The sequence below is a fragment of the Tachysurus fulvidraco genome, chromosome 1 (genome assembly GCF_022655615.1).
Source record: "Tachysurus fulvidraco isolate hzauxx_2018 chromosome 1, HZAU_PFXX_2.0, whole genome shotgun sequence".
NCBI lineage: Eukaryota > Metazoa > Chordata > Actinopteri > Siluriformes > Bagridae > Tachysurus > Tachysurus fulvidraco.
The window spans coordinates 15,570,566-15,587,819 of NC_062518.1; the positions used below are offsets into that span (position 1 = coordinate 15,570,566).

The window sequence follows — 17,254 nt, forward strand, 5'->3', positions numbered from 1 at the left end:
ATTAATAAAAATCCCGCCTCCTAAATGTGGATTGTCCAATCATGAAACGTTTTTAAATTAGTAGCCAATCCTAGAACTGGAAATGAGAGGTAAGTAGCCAATCCACATTTAGGAGGCGGGATTTTTGAAATACGGGTGGGCAAAAAAAACAACTCTTCATTGAGCGGAATCCAGACTCATATTGGCGCCCAAACCTGTCTCCATGCCGATTATACCAACATCTCAGAATAGGGTTGTAACGGTGAATAAAGATAAGGAAAATCGTTTACCGTGATCTAAGTGGGCATTTTAATAACAGTAAATTATTAAAGCTGCGTTTGGTCTTATGTTCGCAGGATAGTGTATTTGTGCCTTTAATATTTATCGATCAGTATAGTCAGGTCACAGCTGCCCCCCCGCTCAGTTAGTAAAGTGAGATCTTCCATCGTTTCCCGCCCCCTCCGCCATTTTCTTTGTTATTTCTGTTTACGTGAAGGAAAAAAATTGTGTTTCATGCATCGAATGTGGATTTATTAAAGTGCACAACATTATACTTTTTTCCTTCATAACCCTTCTTCTCTGTGTGGAGGAGGAGGGTGCGGAGCTCTTTATTGGTCCGGAAGGTGAATCGCAAAAGGGGAAACCATGTACATTAAACAGGTAAAGTGAATGGAGGTGTTAGCGGCTAAGCTACATGCTAAGCTAATAGCTTCACGTCGTTAGTGTGTGAATAGGATTTTTATGTATATATAAATATATTCTATATATGTATATATTCTGAACGGATCATATATATATATATATATATATATTACATGTCGGAAATCCAAACGGGAATTTTTCCGTATTTAGACCCTGAGTTCACGAATGTTAGCTTTGACGCTAAGCTAAATGCTAATTTGAGGTAATGTTAATGCTAATCGAGCCGAAGTAAAGAAGCGCGCGCGTGCTTGCTGTGGTACATTACCACAGGTCTCAAGTTCACTACAAAATATCAGACAATAAACGATTTGATGCAAATAAACTACTTTTTTTTAAAATAAGTAAAAACGTCTTAGTTCTTTTTTTTTTACTGACGTTTTTTTTAACGTTCTTATTATTATTTTCTCACGTTTTCTCATCATCTGTGATAAACATTTGCATCAAAACAAATTCATTAAAACACGAAGTAAACAGTATTAATTTTTTTTAAATAAACACTTATTGTTTTCCTCGTATTTTTTGTTCTGCTATTGACGTTTTGGCTCAGCGAAGTTCATGAAACATTTATTTTAGGTGACTAAAAGCACCGTTAGATTCTGCTTTATTAACTTTTTATTTTAATTTTAGAAATAGAAACTTTTTTAACTTTATATCAATATCATATGTTTTTTTAGGCAGAAAGAAGACAAAATGTTACTCATTCTCTCCCTCTTAAGTATACTGTACAACCATGTTTGTGTCTGAGGTCTCATGTGCAGTTTTAGTCTGTTATTGAGCACCAAACTAACTAGTTTGAATTTGAATAAAAACCTCTTATGTTTCATACTAAGAGCTCTGTTTAGTGTACTAGCTTTCTGGATTTTCTATATTAGTAAATACGTTTCAAAGTAATTTCAGAGTTGAAAATGAAGAATCATGATGATCATTATGACAGCGGAGAGTTTTGTAAAAGACAGCTGTAGAATATTTATTTGTGTGTGAAGTCAAATGGTGTGTCCTTTTGGCCTGAGGAGAGACAGGGACGTTCTTTCAGACGTTTTCGGACCTACGCAAGATCAAAAGCGAGAGTGTGAATAATGATAATAATAATTAATAATAATAATAATAATAATATAGCTTACGTTACTGCTGCTTCCCCAAATAAGGCCATATCACACCACTTCCTCCCAAATGAAATCACAAAAAAATGTTCATGTGCTTTGTAAAACAGCAAAATAACAGTATTTATTGCTTTGAAAATGCAATATTTTGATCCCTTGAAGCATGAGATTGTAGAAGCCTTTATTTTGTTACAGCTACATTACAGTACAGTGAAATTCTTTCTTCACATATCCCATCCTTGTAAGTTAAGATCGTGATCGAGCACTGCTGGAGCAGTGAGGGTTAAGGGCCTTGCTCAAGGGCCCAGCAGTGGCAGATTGGCAATGCTGGGGCATAAAACCCTTATTCTTCAATTAACAACTCAGAACCTTAACTGCTTGAGTTGTATTGTAGTTATACAGCCAGTGTGTCATGTTATTTTATTTTATTATTCAGAACAATGCAGCTTTTTTGTTTGTTTTTGCCAAACAACACTGGGATATCAGAGATTTGTTTTTGTTTTTATTTTGTTTTATTTTGTAAAATACTACAAATAAAGCAATATGTCTGTAATACTGTTCCCCCAGGTGATCATCCAGGGCTTCCGCAGTTACAGAGACCAGACCGTGGTTGATCCTTTCAGCTCCAAGCACAACGTGATTGGTGAGTCTGATCTCTAATATAGATTTATTTATAATTCTGATTGAAAAAATATTAAACAACGCTGTCTGCCTGTCTTCTATTCATGAGATACCATGAGATATCTTGCTCTTCACAAAAGAAACAAATGGTTCTATTTGTGAGAATTAAGTAATGCATTTTAATTAGTATCTATCTATTGATCTCTCTGTCTATCCATCTAAACAGTGGGCAGAAATGGATCTGGAAAGAGTAACTTTTTTTACGGTAAGTACTGAGTTTTTGACATCAGAATATTCTATGAGGACACTTTATTCATATAGTGTTAGTGTATTAGTGTGTGATGGGGCTAGTGTTGGTGAATTTGAGGACAATAAGACTTTAATATAGCATGATTATATGTGTGTATAAACACAGTTTTTGTTTCTTTTGTAGCTATCCAGTTTGTTCTGAGTGATGAGTTTAGTCACCTGCGGCCTGAGCAGCGTCTGGCCCTTCTGCATGTAAGTAACGGTGTTAATATTAAGAAATAATAATAAAAATGATGCATTTAGTACTAAAACCTGTATAATAAATGAACATGCTTACAGTGTGACAAAATGTTGCACATATTTTGCATAATTAATATTTAACACTTTTTTTTTATATGAAAAACATGCTATGGTATGATGGTGATTTTGTGTACATCTACAGGAGGGCACTGGTCCCCGAGTCATCTCCGCATTTGTGGAAATTATATTCGACAATTCAGACAACAGGCTTCCGGTAAAATCCTTCAGCAATAATAAGTGAGACTGAGCAATGCTGTCAGTGTTGTTTTATTAAGACTGTGCTGCGTGTTTTGTATCGACGTGAATGGCTGGAGTAACTTAGTAGTGCTTCTCCTCATCAGATTGACAAAGAGGAGGTTTCACTGCGTCGAGTCATTGGAGCAAAAAAGGACCAATACTTCCTTGATAAGAAGATGGTGACGTAAGTATCGAGTGATTATTCAGGTGATGTCGTTTAGGTAAAGTGATGATGACTCATGACCTGTGCGTGCGCTCTCTTTCTCTCTCTCTCTCTTTCTCTCTCTCTCTCTCTCTCTCTCTCTCTCTCTCTCTCGTTCTCGCTCTGTGTGTGTGTCTTTTTCAGGAAGAACGATGTGATGAACTTGTTGGAGAGTGCAGGTTTCTCCCGCAGCAACCCTTACTACATTGTAAAGCAGGGGAAGGTAAACGAGCGACTCTCCACATAATCATTTACATCGTTTATTGCTTTAACATCGTTAAACTTTTCATTTAAACTTTCATTTAAAAATACCTTTATAAATATCCAAGCATCCTGTAAATGTATGCACAATATAAGTTTTCAAGAGATTTATGTGAGCAGTACAATATCTGTATAACTATAGAACATGACTTGGTCCAGCAGGTTTGATTAGAAGATTAGATCTTTATGAACTATTACTTTTTTTAGTGTTAAAGTTTACATAATTAAATACAAAACTATAGCAAATTTAATTCTGTATTGTAATTGATAAGTATTATATCACTGCTTTTTTGACAGATTTTGTTGTATTGCAGACTTCTGCAGCAGTGATTGACATTAATATGTAGTGTTGACTTTCCTGTCTGTGATAATCACCCATATGTTACAGATACAGTAGATAGAAAACTACAGGTTTACTAAACAGATTTGTTTGTAATAACTTTGTAATGAGCAAAACGGCACCGTGGCTGTGTGTTCAGATCAACCAGATGGCTACGGCTCCTGACTCGCAGCGTCTGAAGCTCCTGAGGGAGGTGGCAGGAACCCGGGTGTACGACGAGCGCAAGGAGGAGAGTATCTCGCTGATGAAAGAGACAGGTTATTATACTCATAAGTCATAACAGCTTTTACTTCAAAATTCTTCTCTAAAACCAATTGGTAAACGTCACGGCAAAATTGTACCCATGTGTGGACACGTCTCCAAGCCTTATCTTTTTCATAAAACAACATCCGGATTTGTGTTCGTGCGTGTCGTTAAAATGTTCTCAGGATGCGAATAAGATACGAGACGCACGAAACGTCCAGGTTTAAATAGAGTCTGTCATCATTATACAGGTGATTAGGAGATGATGTGCTTCCTCCTGGTACAGAACAGACTGCGCTTCCCTTGCGTGGATCCAATTATTTTTGCGCTCAAACCAAATTACGCCTCTGTTTGATTTTTTTATTTTTTTTCTTCATAGCCGAGTTTAAAGGGTGTCGTTTTCTTTTCTTTTTTTTTTTTTTTACTCCCAAATGAACCAAACTAAAGAGAAAAGCAAACTTTGAAACGGATTACGCCGCTCATGAGGTAACCGTGAAAGCGTTTGGAATTAGCTTTAAATGAGTTTTTGTTTTTGTCTCTGCAGAGGGAAAGAGGGAGAAGATCAACGAGCTGCTGAAGTACATAGAAGAGCGACTGCACACGCTGGAGGACGAGAAGGAGGAGTTGGCGCAGTACCAGAAATGGGACAAGATGAGGAGAGCGCTGGAGTATACCATCTACAACCAGGAGCTCAACGAGACTCGGGCCAAGCTCGACGAAGTAATCACAGTTTATATGCAAGCTTCAGAAGCACGTATGAAAAGTGTTTAATTATTGTCATTAACAGCTGAATTGTCTGTTCTAGCTGTCCAGTAAGAGAGAGACGTGTGGGGACAAATCAAGGCAGTTACGAGACGCTCAGCAGGATGCCAGAGACAAAGTGGAGGTAAAATGTCATGCTGTTAGAGTGAAGTTACTGTTTTTTTTTAATAAAGTAGTGTTTTAATATCCTGGATAGTTTATCTGCTCTACAGCCATGTTATGTAATTCTCTCTCTCTCTCTGTAGGAGACCGAGCGAGTCGTGCGGGAGCTGAAGGCTCGTATCTCTGCGATGAAGGAGGAGAAGGAGCAGCTGAGCGCTGAGCGGCAGGAGCAGATCAAGCAGAGAACCAAACTAGAGCTCAAAGCCAAAGACCTGCAGGATGAACTGGCAGGCAACAGTGAACAGAGGGTCAGCACACACACACACTCTCTCTCTCTCTCTCTCTCTCACACACACACACTCTCTCTCTCACACTCACACACACTCACTCACACTCACTCACACTCACTCACACACACTCACACACACTCACACACACTCACACACACTCACACACACTCACTCACACTCACTCGCACACACTCACTCACACTCACTCACACACACTCACTCACACACACACTCACTCACACTCACTCACACACACACTCACTCACACACACACTCACTCACACACACACTCACACACACTCACTCACACACACACTCACACACACACACTCACACACACACACACACACACACTCACACACACTCACACACACACACTCACACACACTCACACACACACTCACTCACACTCACTCACTCACACACACTCACACACACTCACTCACACACACTCACTCACACACACTCACTCACACACACTCACTCACACACACTCACACACACACACACACACACTCACACACACACTCACTCACACTCACACACACACACACACGCACACATGCACGCACTGAACATGGATTAAGACTAACTCTCACAATATTAGTTTTTTTGTTTCGTTTTGCTGAGCTGGATATTTCTCTTATTGCTCATATTCGTGTTTGCTCTATAAAATAGTCAGTTTATTTACTGTTCCTGTGACACACAGCTCTGTCGCCTCATAAACACCAATAGACTCAGAATAAAGACAGACACAGAGCGCTTTTAAAGTCATAACCAGCAGACATTTGATGTCACCTAGAACCTAAAAGTCTAGTACATAGTTGTACATGTAGGTGGTTTACTGAATCCTTGGGTATTTTGTAATCATACCTGCTGATTATTAGTCATTTAACAAACATACATACAAGTGAATTAATGAATAAAGTCTGATCGTGATTATATTAAACATCAAAATGTGCCTAACGTGACTAAGGACAAGATTTCTGTTCATTTGGACATTTACCTGGTTGAAGAATTGTAGACTAAAGTAAAAATAGTCTAAATACTGGTGTTATTTATGATTATTATAAGCACTTATTAGGTGGTGTTAGGTTTTAGTTGTATTGCTAGTTAAAGATATTTAAAGACCTATACAGCTCACAGGAAGGTTCTATGTTATATTTATTAAAGTATGGGTCATGTCGATGTGCTTCTTTCATTTATATCAGTCTGGATGAAGTTGTTGCATAAAGCCTGATTTCTGTGGGAAGTGCTGGCAGGAAATACAGAACAGAGGGTCGATAGAGTCCCCATCTGCGTCACAAACTGCACATACACTACACAGGGCGGCAGTCCAGATACACACACACACACACACACACACACACACACACACACACTGAGAGAATTACACATGCTGCCCAGTAGCTCATCTTGGCTTAGTGCTGGATTGATGACGTGGAGAAGGAGAGGATGAAGCGCATCCTTTTTATTTTTTGTTTATAGAGCACAATTCGAGCTTGGCTCAGAAAATGATTCTTATTCCCCTTAATTCTTGGCACCGATTAAACTCGCCCACCTGCGCAGAAAGCAGTCAGATCTTCTAAAGCATCTGTATACGGGCATGTGCTCGACGATGTGCATGCTCACTACCCTTTTTAAATACAGATTTTAAGGCTTGAAGGCTTAGCGAATTGTGCGGTAAACTGATCATCTTCTCTCCGGCTCTCAGAAAAGGTTGTTAAAAGAGAGGCAGAAGCTGTTGGAGAAGATTGAGGAGAAACAGAAGGAGCTGCAGGAGACTGAGCCCAAATTCAATACAGTGAAGGAGAAAGAGGAGAGAGGCATTGCCAGGTGAGGATCAGGGTCTTCTCCCTGAATTATGTTGAAAATTAAATGGATTTTCAATAAAATCTAAACTATAAACCAGTAAATGCCACAGTGTTTTGTTAATAAGTTAAAACATCATAATCTTGGGCAAATTGCTGTGCTGTAACCAGAATAACACACACCAGAGTGTCCAGCTGGCACCTCAAAATGGATTTAACAAAGTCTAATCATGTGCGTTGTGAAAGATCAAATAAAAACGATGATTAGTGATAAATAAATGGGGTTTGTTGTTCACATTAGTACATAATACAGAGCAGCCGAACGTCGGTCATAAAACCCGTCAAAAGTTGTTTCTGCAGGAAGACGCACCTCTGAATACATGTGATTGATGGTGAAGGAATGAACCGTGTACTGCGCTAACTGCCATTTCTGTTCTGTGTGTATCACGGATCACAGACTGGCTCAGGCCACTCAGGAGCGCACAGACCTGTACGCCAAGCAGGGACGTGGCAGCCAGTTCACCTCCAAAGAGGAGAGAGACAAGTGGATCAAAAAGGAGCTGAAGTCCCTTGACCAGGCCATTAATGACAAGAAACGGCAAATCGCTGCCATCAACAAAGACCTGGAGGACACCGAGGCCAACAAGGAGAAGAACCTGGAGCAGTATAACGTAAGGATCATGTTCAGACTGTAACGTATGTGGCCCTTTGGCTATAATGCACACTGATGTATAATGTGTTTCTATGCATTTTTCTACACATATTTTGCTTTGCTCTAGAAACTGGACCAAGATTTGAATGAAGTGAAGACCCGGGTGGAGGAGCTGGACAAGAAATACTACGAGGTGAAGAACAGGAAGGACGAACTGCAGAGCGAGAGAAAGTAAGAGCGACAGTCCAAATCGCCCCCATCTCCTCACCACCTCATGACTAACACAGCCGTTGACTACCAGAGCTGTGTGACTAAAAAGCCCAGCGGCAACAGACCTCAGGGCCAGACTTCATATTCCACAGCTTCACTCCTTCTGTGACTCATCCAGGCAGATATGAGCTGTCAGAGTTCACCATGTTTATTGGTCTGTTTCCTCATGTTTTTTCTCCCTCTTTCATCTTGTTCGCACTTTATTATACACCACTTAAGCCAATAAGGCCCTTTTTATCATCCACAATACAGACAAAAGCAGGAAAAAGGCAGCATTGGCATTTCTCAGACCCTGCAAGCGGACTAGTGAGGGAGCCCTAAGTCTTACCCATCTAATGTTATAGTATAGAACAATCACTTTTTATTCCAGTTATAATTCAGTATATTATTGCACATTGAGCTTTAATTTAATAAAAAGGAACAGATAAGTTGCAGAGACCTGTTGGAATGTGTGTGTCACTTTCAGCTCTCACACTCCCCTGATGGTGTGATATTTATTAAACCTGAGTCATGAACACTCTTTATGTATGCCGAGGCTTTACTGTAGCATGAGACCTCCTGGGGAACCCCAGGCTTCCCTGACCAAATGCCAAGTACAGTGTTCCTGAGCTGTGTGTGTTTATGGTGTGTCGCTCTGCTTCTGCTTGTGTAGCTACCTGTGGCGAGAGGAGAATGCGGAGCAGCAGGCCCTGGCAGCCAAGAGAGAAGACCTGGAGAAAAAGCAGCAGCTGCTACGTGCCGCAACAGGAAAGGTCTCTCTCTCTCTCAGAGCTCTGTCTGTATCTGCCTCCCTCTCTGTCTGTCTGTTTCTCTCTCTCTCTCTCTCTCTCTCTCTCTGTGTCTGTCTCTCTCACTCTCTCTCTCACTTTCTCTCAGAGCTCTGTCTGTATCTGCCTCTCTCTGTCTGTCTGTTTCTCTTTCTCTCTCTCTCTTTCTCTCTCTCTGTTTCTTCCTCTCTCTGTTTCTCTCTCTCTCTCTCTCTCTCTCTCAAACACTAAATTGAATAACTAAAAGTACATGTTACCTTTGGCCTTATGAGTAAAGAGTTTCTTTACACACACCACAAGTCGGTGTATAATCACAGCCCCCATGCTGACACACGTCACGGTTTGTCTTGCTGTAGGCAATTCTGAACGGCATCGACAGCATTAATAAGGTTCTGGAACATTTCCGCCGGAAAGGCATCAACCAGCACGTCATCAACGGATACCACGGAATCGTCATGAACAATTTTGAGTGCGAGCCTGCCTTCTACACCTGCGTGGAGGTGACCGCTGGGACCAGGTGACTGTTAAGACCGTGTGATTGCAATATCTAAGACAATTTTGTTTTTGTAGTAAATGTTCCATCAGCCTCATTAGGTCCAACATGGATTTAGTGCATTTCGGTTTGCGAAAGTAGATATTTATAACATAAATTTTAGATATTCTCTTACGGATATGTAATCCATCACATTTTGGGTTTGTCTGTGTGTGTCTCTGTGTGTCAGGTTGTTTTACCACATCGTAGAGACTGACGAAGTAAGCACAAAGATTCTGATGGAGTTTAATAAGATGAACCTGCCTGGAGAGGTCACCTTCCTGCCCCTCAGCAAGCTGGACGTCCGGGACACCGCCTACCCTGAGACTAACGTAAGAATTCCACCTCCCAGGATTTATAGAAAAACCTCTCGTCAATAACATCCTTTAAATTCTGTATCCACCCTTTTCCAGGACGCTATCCCGATGATCAGCAAATTACGCTACAGTCCAAACTTTGATAAAGCCTTCAAGCACGTGTTTGGTAAGACTCTTATATGCCGCAGTATGGAGGTTTCCACTCAGCTGGCTCGAGCCTTCACCATGGACTGCATTACTTTGGAGGGTATGACATCCGCGACTTTAAACTGTTAACTGATTTTCTTTACTTTAGTGTTTATTTCTTCTTGATGATTAAAATAACCTTTGTTGTAATAAGGATGTACTTGTGTCTGTGTGCATAGGAGACCAGGTGAGTCACCGTGGTGCTCTCACAGGCGGCTACTACGACACAAGGAAGTCTCGCCTGGAGCTCCAGAAGGACATGCGCAAAGCTGAGGAGGAACTCACTGAGCTGGAGGCCAAACTCAACGAAAACCTGCGCAGGAACATTGAACATATCCTTCCCGTGGTTCACCACAGCAGGGCGTTGCGTCGTGCTGTAACAGCAGTAAACCTTTCAAAGCAAGAATAGACTGAAATAGAGAGAGTTTAAGAGATGATCTGTGATATTACAACACCAGATCACCTGCTAATGATCACCCTGCAGATTTTAACGGTATTACATCGTATTTGCCGCCTTGCGTCAGGGGGGTGGTGGTGGTGGTGGTGGTGGTGGGGGGGGGGGTCTCATGATAAACACACACACTGGTGTGTCACATCTCTCTGCTTCAAAGCTGATCAACACAACACAAGGAGGAGAGGATAGCTGCATGTCTCTTTGTCTGTCTGTCTGTCTCTCTCTCTCTCTCTCTCCTAAAGTCCAGTCTCTCTTTCTGTCTCTTAAAGTCCAGACTGTCTATTTCTCTCTCTCTCTCTCTCTCTCTCTCTCTCCTAAAGTCCAGAGTCTCTCTCTCTCTCTCTCTCTCTCTCTCTTTCTCTGTGTTACTATTAAGGACTGGAAGTGTACAATGGGATTATCACTACTGTCCAAAAAAAAAAAAAAAGTTGGGCTTAGATGCCTAGGAGAATTTTCTTTTTAATTTTTTGTAACAATTAACTTTTTTTTATGGGAGGAATGTGAGGAATTAATTACATTTAAATATTTATTGCATCTCATTCACGTGTAATTTTATTATACAGTTTGAAGAATATTTCCCTACTTTCTGTCAGTGTGTGTATGAAGATTGTGTGTTTGTGTGTGATCAAGACCGATTAAGCCAAAACCACATGCACTCATAGACTGAACCAGTGAGTCAGACACCGGAGGGAGCATTTTTTTATTATCCCATTCTCAGGCTCTTGCTGATTGCCTGCTTTTGTGTGCTATACTTAGAACCCCATTCAGAAAGTTCACAGTGGAGTGATGACATAAACCCCACAATCCGCTCTTAGACCACCGGCAACCGAGCCGAGCAGCAGACCTTTAAAACCTTGAGGGTTATTTTCTTCCCTTTATATTTATAGATATGACGTGTATTAGGTGAAGCAGACGTCTCGCGAGCAAGGGATAGAAGCACAGAAACGAACACAGACGCGTAGTTTACACGTGCCCCGTGTTAAAACCCTTAACTTCTGTGCACACATCAATAACGAGATCGATCAGCTGATGAACCAGATGCAACAGATCGAGACGCAGCAGAGGAAGTTTAAGGCCTCACGTGACAGCATCCTCTCTGAGATGAAGATGCTTAAGGAGAAAAGGCAGCAGTCTGAGAAAACCTTCATGCCAAAGGTATGACACACTCCGACACAGCGGAAATAAAAACGTATCTGGAAAAGAGATTGGAATTGTCCCCCTGTAGGTAATGACTAGCAAAACAGTTCTATATCTGGACTTGTTTGTCCTTCTTACTGCTAGTCAGTCTTTAAAACAAACAATATCTGCGATTAGGGTTAGGGCTTGTGCTCACGGCTTCTAAAGAACCCTGAAGAAGTTTATTTAGTTTGTATCTTTCTCACTAAAGGTGATCCTGGACAAAAGGCTCGTGATGATTTTACAAACTTTACCAGAATTTACTTTTTAATATCTTTTATAACACTATATCATGATAACGGTGTAAAAGATTTTGCATCAGCGTCTTGTACTAAATGTACTGGATGCTGTTCTTGATGCTAATAATGATGAGTTAGCAGGATGTTTGGGTCATTTACAGAAACCCCAAAACCAAATATTTGCTTTATGGCATTAGTTTAAATATCTTTAATGTCTGGACTACAGTTTAAATGTCTATTGTCTGGACTACAGTATGCTGTGTGTTATGATGAATATATAATTTGACGTCATTTCATGCAACAACAAAAAAGGTCAGACAGATTGAAGCAAAATATTTGTGCTCCTCAGTTTACGTTTTTCTATACATTTTAGTGCTGTCGTCATGGTGATATAAAAACACACACAGTGAAACTGTCCACACTGTCTCTTTCTTTCTCTCTAACAGCAACGTAGTCTGCAGAGTCTGGAGGCCAGTCTGCACGCCATGGAGAGCACACGGGAGTCCTTAAAGGCCGAACTGGGCACCGACCTGCTCTCTCAGCTCAGCCTGGAAGATCAGCGTCGTGTCGACGACCTCAACGACGAGATCAGACAGCTGCAGCAGGTGCGCGTCCCTACTTAACCCTTATGCGTAGTGTTCAAACCTTCCCTACATGACACAGTACACATGAACATCTTTTTTTGTAGGATAACAGGCAGCTGCTGAATGAGAGAATTAAACTGGAGGGTATTATGACCAGGGTGGAGACGTACCTGAACGAGAACCTGCGTAAACGCCTTGACCAAGTGGAACAGGTGGGTCACACTTGACTTAATTTTATTTTTACTTAACACACCAATCATTGTAAGCTTCCATGTTGAGGAAACGTTTAGAACAGCTGCCAACCACAAGTGGGTGGTGTGTTTTTAGGAGCTGAACGAGCTGAGGGAGACAGAAGGAGGGACCGTCCTCACGGCCACGACGTCCGAGTTGGACGGAATCAACAAGCGCGTCAAAGACACTATGGCCCGGTCAGAGGGTGAGTGTTCAGACAGTTCTGACTCTAAAGGCTAACGCTAAACCCCTGATTTAACATTTCCCATATCTGCTTCCTTCGTCTCAGACTTGGACACGCTGATCGATAAGACCGAAGTGGAGATTAAGGACCACATAAAAAGCATGGAGCGCTGGAAGAACATTGAGAAGGAACAGAACGAGGCCATCAATCATGACACCAAGGAGCTGGAGAAGATGACAAACCGGCAGGGCATGCTGCTGAAGAAGAAGGAGGAGTGCATGAAGAAGATACGCGAACTCGGCTCCCTGCCACAGGAGGCTTTCGAGAAGTATCAGACGCTCACGCTTAAACAGGTGACGCGTCTCACACCTTTTTGTATATTCTCTCTCAACAGCTTTGTTCGTCTTTCTCACACATCTTAAGTTTTGTCATTTTGTTTGTTTGCCTTTTGCTGTTCCATTTATTTTATTTTTTTCTTCCTCACATCTGACATCACTGCATCCTTCCAGCTTTTCATTTCACCCCTACTTTCTCTCACTATCTCTTTCTAACAAAGCCCCCTCCTCAACACACACACAAACACACACACAGTCCCAGCCCTCCTACACAGTGGTGACTCAGACCCTCATTATGCCCTCTTCTATTCTCCTCTCTATGAAGAGTGTGACGATGGAGGATGTTGAAAATCCTGACATTTTTTCCTTGCAGCTTTAAATATCTGGCAAAATATTTGTTAAAAATGCTATTTATGAAATATAACTGCAGTCTATAAATGTAGCTTCTCCCTGATGGAAAGGGTTGTCATCACTATTATGTTTAGAGACCCGACGTGCGTTTGCTCTCTGAGCCCCTCGTCTCCGAGGTCTCTGAAGTGTTGTGACCTTTTAACAACTAACTATTGTTTTTGCTTTTCAGAACTTTTGCACCATATTAAATCACCATTGTTTTAGAATCCTGCTTTAATCTCTATATCTGGACATTTCTTTACCAGGAGATGAGAACCTCATATTGACCAGATTTAAATGATGAACTTATTAAAGGATAACAAATTTCCTAAAAGAACGGGAGCCGATTTGACGTCCTTCATAGTTGAACTAATACCGTACACCTCTCTCGCACGTCTTGCAGCTTTTCCGTAAGCTGGAGCAGTGTAACACTGAGCTGAAGAAGTACAGCCATGTGAATAAGAAGGCTTTGGACCAGTTTGTGAACTTCTCCGAGCAGAAGGAGAAGCTGATAAAGAGGCAGGACGAGCTGGACAGAGGCTACAAGTCCATCATGGAGCTCATGAATGTCCTGGAGCTGCGTAAATATGAAGCCATCCAGCTTACCTTTAAACAGGTGTGTGTTCAGCCGTCACCGCGTGAACGTCACGCTCAGCTACGCCCACTATTTAATAACCCAATAAATAATTGCTGCTGGTGGTGTTAGTGGTGTGTAAATTCATCTGCTCCACTGTCTACTTGCTCAGGTGTCAAAGAACTTCAGCGAGGTCTTCCAGAAGTTAGTTCCTGGAGGTAAAGCTACTCTGGTGATGAAGAAAGGAGACGCTGAAGGGAGTCAGTCTCAGGATGAGGGGGAGGGTGGGGCTGACAGTGAGAGAGGCTCTGCCTCCCAGAGCAGCGTTCCCAGCGTTGACCAGTTCACAGGAGTCGGAATCAGAGTAAGAGGCTTTGCTGTGTTTATAACAAATGTCCAGTGTAATCAGTGTTAAAGCTGATGCCAGTTTGTGTGAGAAGGTTTTGTTGAGACTGCTGTCCACATGCTGTGTTTCTCTCTCTGCTTCCTCAGGTGTCCTTCACAGGTAAGCAGGGAGAGATGAGGGAGATGCAGCAGCTCTCCGGAGGTCAGAAGTCTCTGGTGGCGCTGGCGCTCATCTTCGCCATACAGAAATGCGACCCTGCTCCCTTCTACCTGTTTGATGAGATTGACCAGGCTTTGGATGCACAGCACAGGAAAGCCGTGTCAGGTGCGAGACTCTCTTTAGGGCAGATATAAAGGCAGCAGGTCTGCACTGGTTTGATTGGACGCGCTGTGTTCCATACAGGGACGTTTCCCTGTGTATGTCACAGCAGTCAGTGTTTGCTGCAGGTCTAGTAAATAGTTCCTTACAGTGACAACTTTACTAGATGGCTAGTTACTACGGTTAGTGTGTCAGACATGGCAACATGCGATGCTGTGTTCATCTGCAGCTTCTTTCAAAATCAGTAACTCTTCTGGTCATATTGTCAGTAACTCTATATTACTATTTTTTTCATCTAGATATGATTGTGGAGTTAGCAGGTCACGCTCAGTTCATCACCACTACCTTCAGACCCGAGCTGCTGGAGTCAGCCGACAAGTTCTACGGAGTCAAATTCAGAAACAAGGTGATAAACTTTTAAATATTGAAGTGTGTTCATGCCAAAAAAAAAGTCTTTTCTAATGCAGTCTATTTTTTTGTGCTTTAAAGGTGAGTCACATCGACGTGATCTCCGCCGAGCAGGCGAAGGACTTCGTGGAGGACGACACCACTCACGGCTAAACAATGAAGACTCTGAGTGAATGTTGTGTCTGTTTTTGTTCAAATTCGGTTTGAATTAGGTTTGTTTTTGTTTTTTTGAAAGTTTAAAGTTCCACTTTTGGTTTTGATAAACACTGAAATAAAAGCATGCTTCTCCTTTTTACTGATTATGTTTGGAATGTGTTGTGCTAATGTTCCCATTGTGGGTGGATTTTTTTTTTTTTTTTGCCTTTGTAAAAATAGAACAGAAAGCAACGTTTTCATGTCTCTAAATCTTTTTTCCCAACTGTTAAATGTTAGTCACATTGTTGGGTTTATAAATATATATTTTTTGCATTCCTTAGTATCTTTTAGATCATTTCAATCAATCAAACTTCTTTTTACCTAATCACTTTATTTTAATTTGTTCTTTACTGTTACTCAAAAATAAAGATGTTCTGGTATATGTAAAGATTTTTTTTTTTTGTTTTATTTTTGTGTGTGTGTGTGTTAGTGTTAGTGTGTGTGTGTGTGCGTGTTAGTGTGTGTTACAGCTGGACCTTCCCCTGCTGAGCTCTGTAATAAATAAAAATAGCCAATCTTAAAATGTAATATCATGATAACTGCCATGTGCTATAAAGCTTCTCATCGCAGACTTTACTACAGAAGAGTGTGTGAAGGAAGCAGCAGCAGCCCCCAGATGTGGAAATGGAGAATGCACATGCGCATCTTCAGTTTTAAGGTCAAAGGTCAACAAAGATAGCTTACAGTCTCTACGGTGATATGATGATGTATACGGTAATGAAAGAAGAGTAACGCCGAGTAGGTAACGCTCATCGGCCTCCCGAACTCCCGCGTCCAAACCCGGCCGACACGTAATCAGCAGCCTCAGACATAAATCTGCCCACTTTTTACAGTCGTCCCCTGTACAAGTAAATTTGTCATCCGACAGGTGCCAAGTGGAACCCGTGACCACCGGCTCCCCACCGAGCGCCCTTGCCTTTTGCTCTCTCCGCTCAGTGTCGGGGTGTCAATAAAAGTTGGCAGTTTAACGAGCTGCCCGCTGAGAGAACAGATGCGTTCTCTGCAGTCGCTCTGTGTACGGCTCATCGGGACATGCCAGAACAGCATTCCTCAGGAGCCATCTGAGCTGCAGCATAATCGCCAAGAAAAGTCACAAAAAGGAACTCGACTCAAAGTGCAAGTGATAAAAAGCATTTCTACAGTAAAAAAGTCAAACAGGAACGTGGTTACGGTGTATAATAATATCCACTCGGTTTGTTGAGTAGCTGTCATACATTTGTAATGAACCTCAAAGTGCGTTAGTGTAAAAACAACAACAACAAAAAAACATTCAAGATAATAAAAATGGTAAATTATAGAAATGACCGAATTTTTTTTATGCACTGTATGTATATGAAAAATATCTGAGATCAGATACAGAGAATGTAGAGTAATGATTGAGACTGGTTTTGTAAGTGATTCATTTATTGTATTTATACATTTTAAATACGAGTTTATATTTAGTAGATTTTATGATGCAAGTGTGCACGAGTTTAAAGAATGTGGTGGCTTAGCGGTTAGCACGCCTCACACCTCCAGGGTTGGGGGTTCGATTCCCACCTCCGCCTTGTGTGTGTGGAGTTTGCATGTTCCCCCCGTGCATCGGGGGTTTCCTCCGGGTACTCCAGTTTCCTCCCCCGGTCCAAAGACATGCATGGTAGGTTGATTGGCATCTCTGGAAAATTGTCCGTAGTGTGTGTGTGAATGAGAGTGTGTGTGTGTCCTGTGATGGGTTGGCACTCCGAACAGGTGTATCCTGCCTCGATGCCCAATGATGCCTGAGCGCACAGGCTCCCCGTGACCCGAGAAGTTCGGATAAGCGGTAGAAAATGAATGAATGAATGTTAAAGGGAATAGTTTTAAATAATTAAGACCTTATGTATGTTTACTAAATATGGCTGCTGTTCTAGCTTTTTAT

At 41.5% G+C, this 17,254-nt stretch overlaps 1 protein-coding gene across 1 annotated transcript; it reads left to right on the top strand.

The window, feature by feature from the left end:
• Nucleotides 1-438: 438 nt before the first annotated feature.
• On the top strand, nt 439-15,745 carry smc3 (structural maintenance of chromosomes 3). The gene is made up of 29 exons (XM_027168664.2): nt 439-639; nt 2,349-2,424; nt 2,629-2,667; nt 2,836-2,903; nt 3,094-3,165; nt 3,293-3,372; nt 3,535-3,613; nt 4,131-4,248; nt 4,779-4,954; nt 5,040-5,120; nt 5,242-5,406; nt 7,103-7,224; nt 7,657-7,870; nt 7,979-8,082; nt 8,774-8,873; nt 9,245-9,405; nt 9,611-9,752; nt 9,834-9,984; nt 10,103-10,255; nt 11,381-11,532; nt 12,239-12,397; nt 12,481-12,588; nt 12,704-12,812; nt 12,897-13,144; nt 13,920-14,132; nt 14,263-14,454; nt 14,583-14,760; nt 15,054-15,160; nt 15,244-15,745. Exons 1-29 carry the CDS (start codon nt 625-627, stop codon nt 15,313-15,315), a joined length of 3,654 nt encoding a protein of 1,217 aa, XP_027024465.1. The 5' UTR covers nt 439-624; the 3' UTR covers nt 15,316-15,745.
• The last annotated feature ends 1,509 nt before the right edge of the window (nt 15,746-17,254 follow it).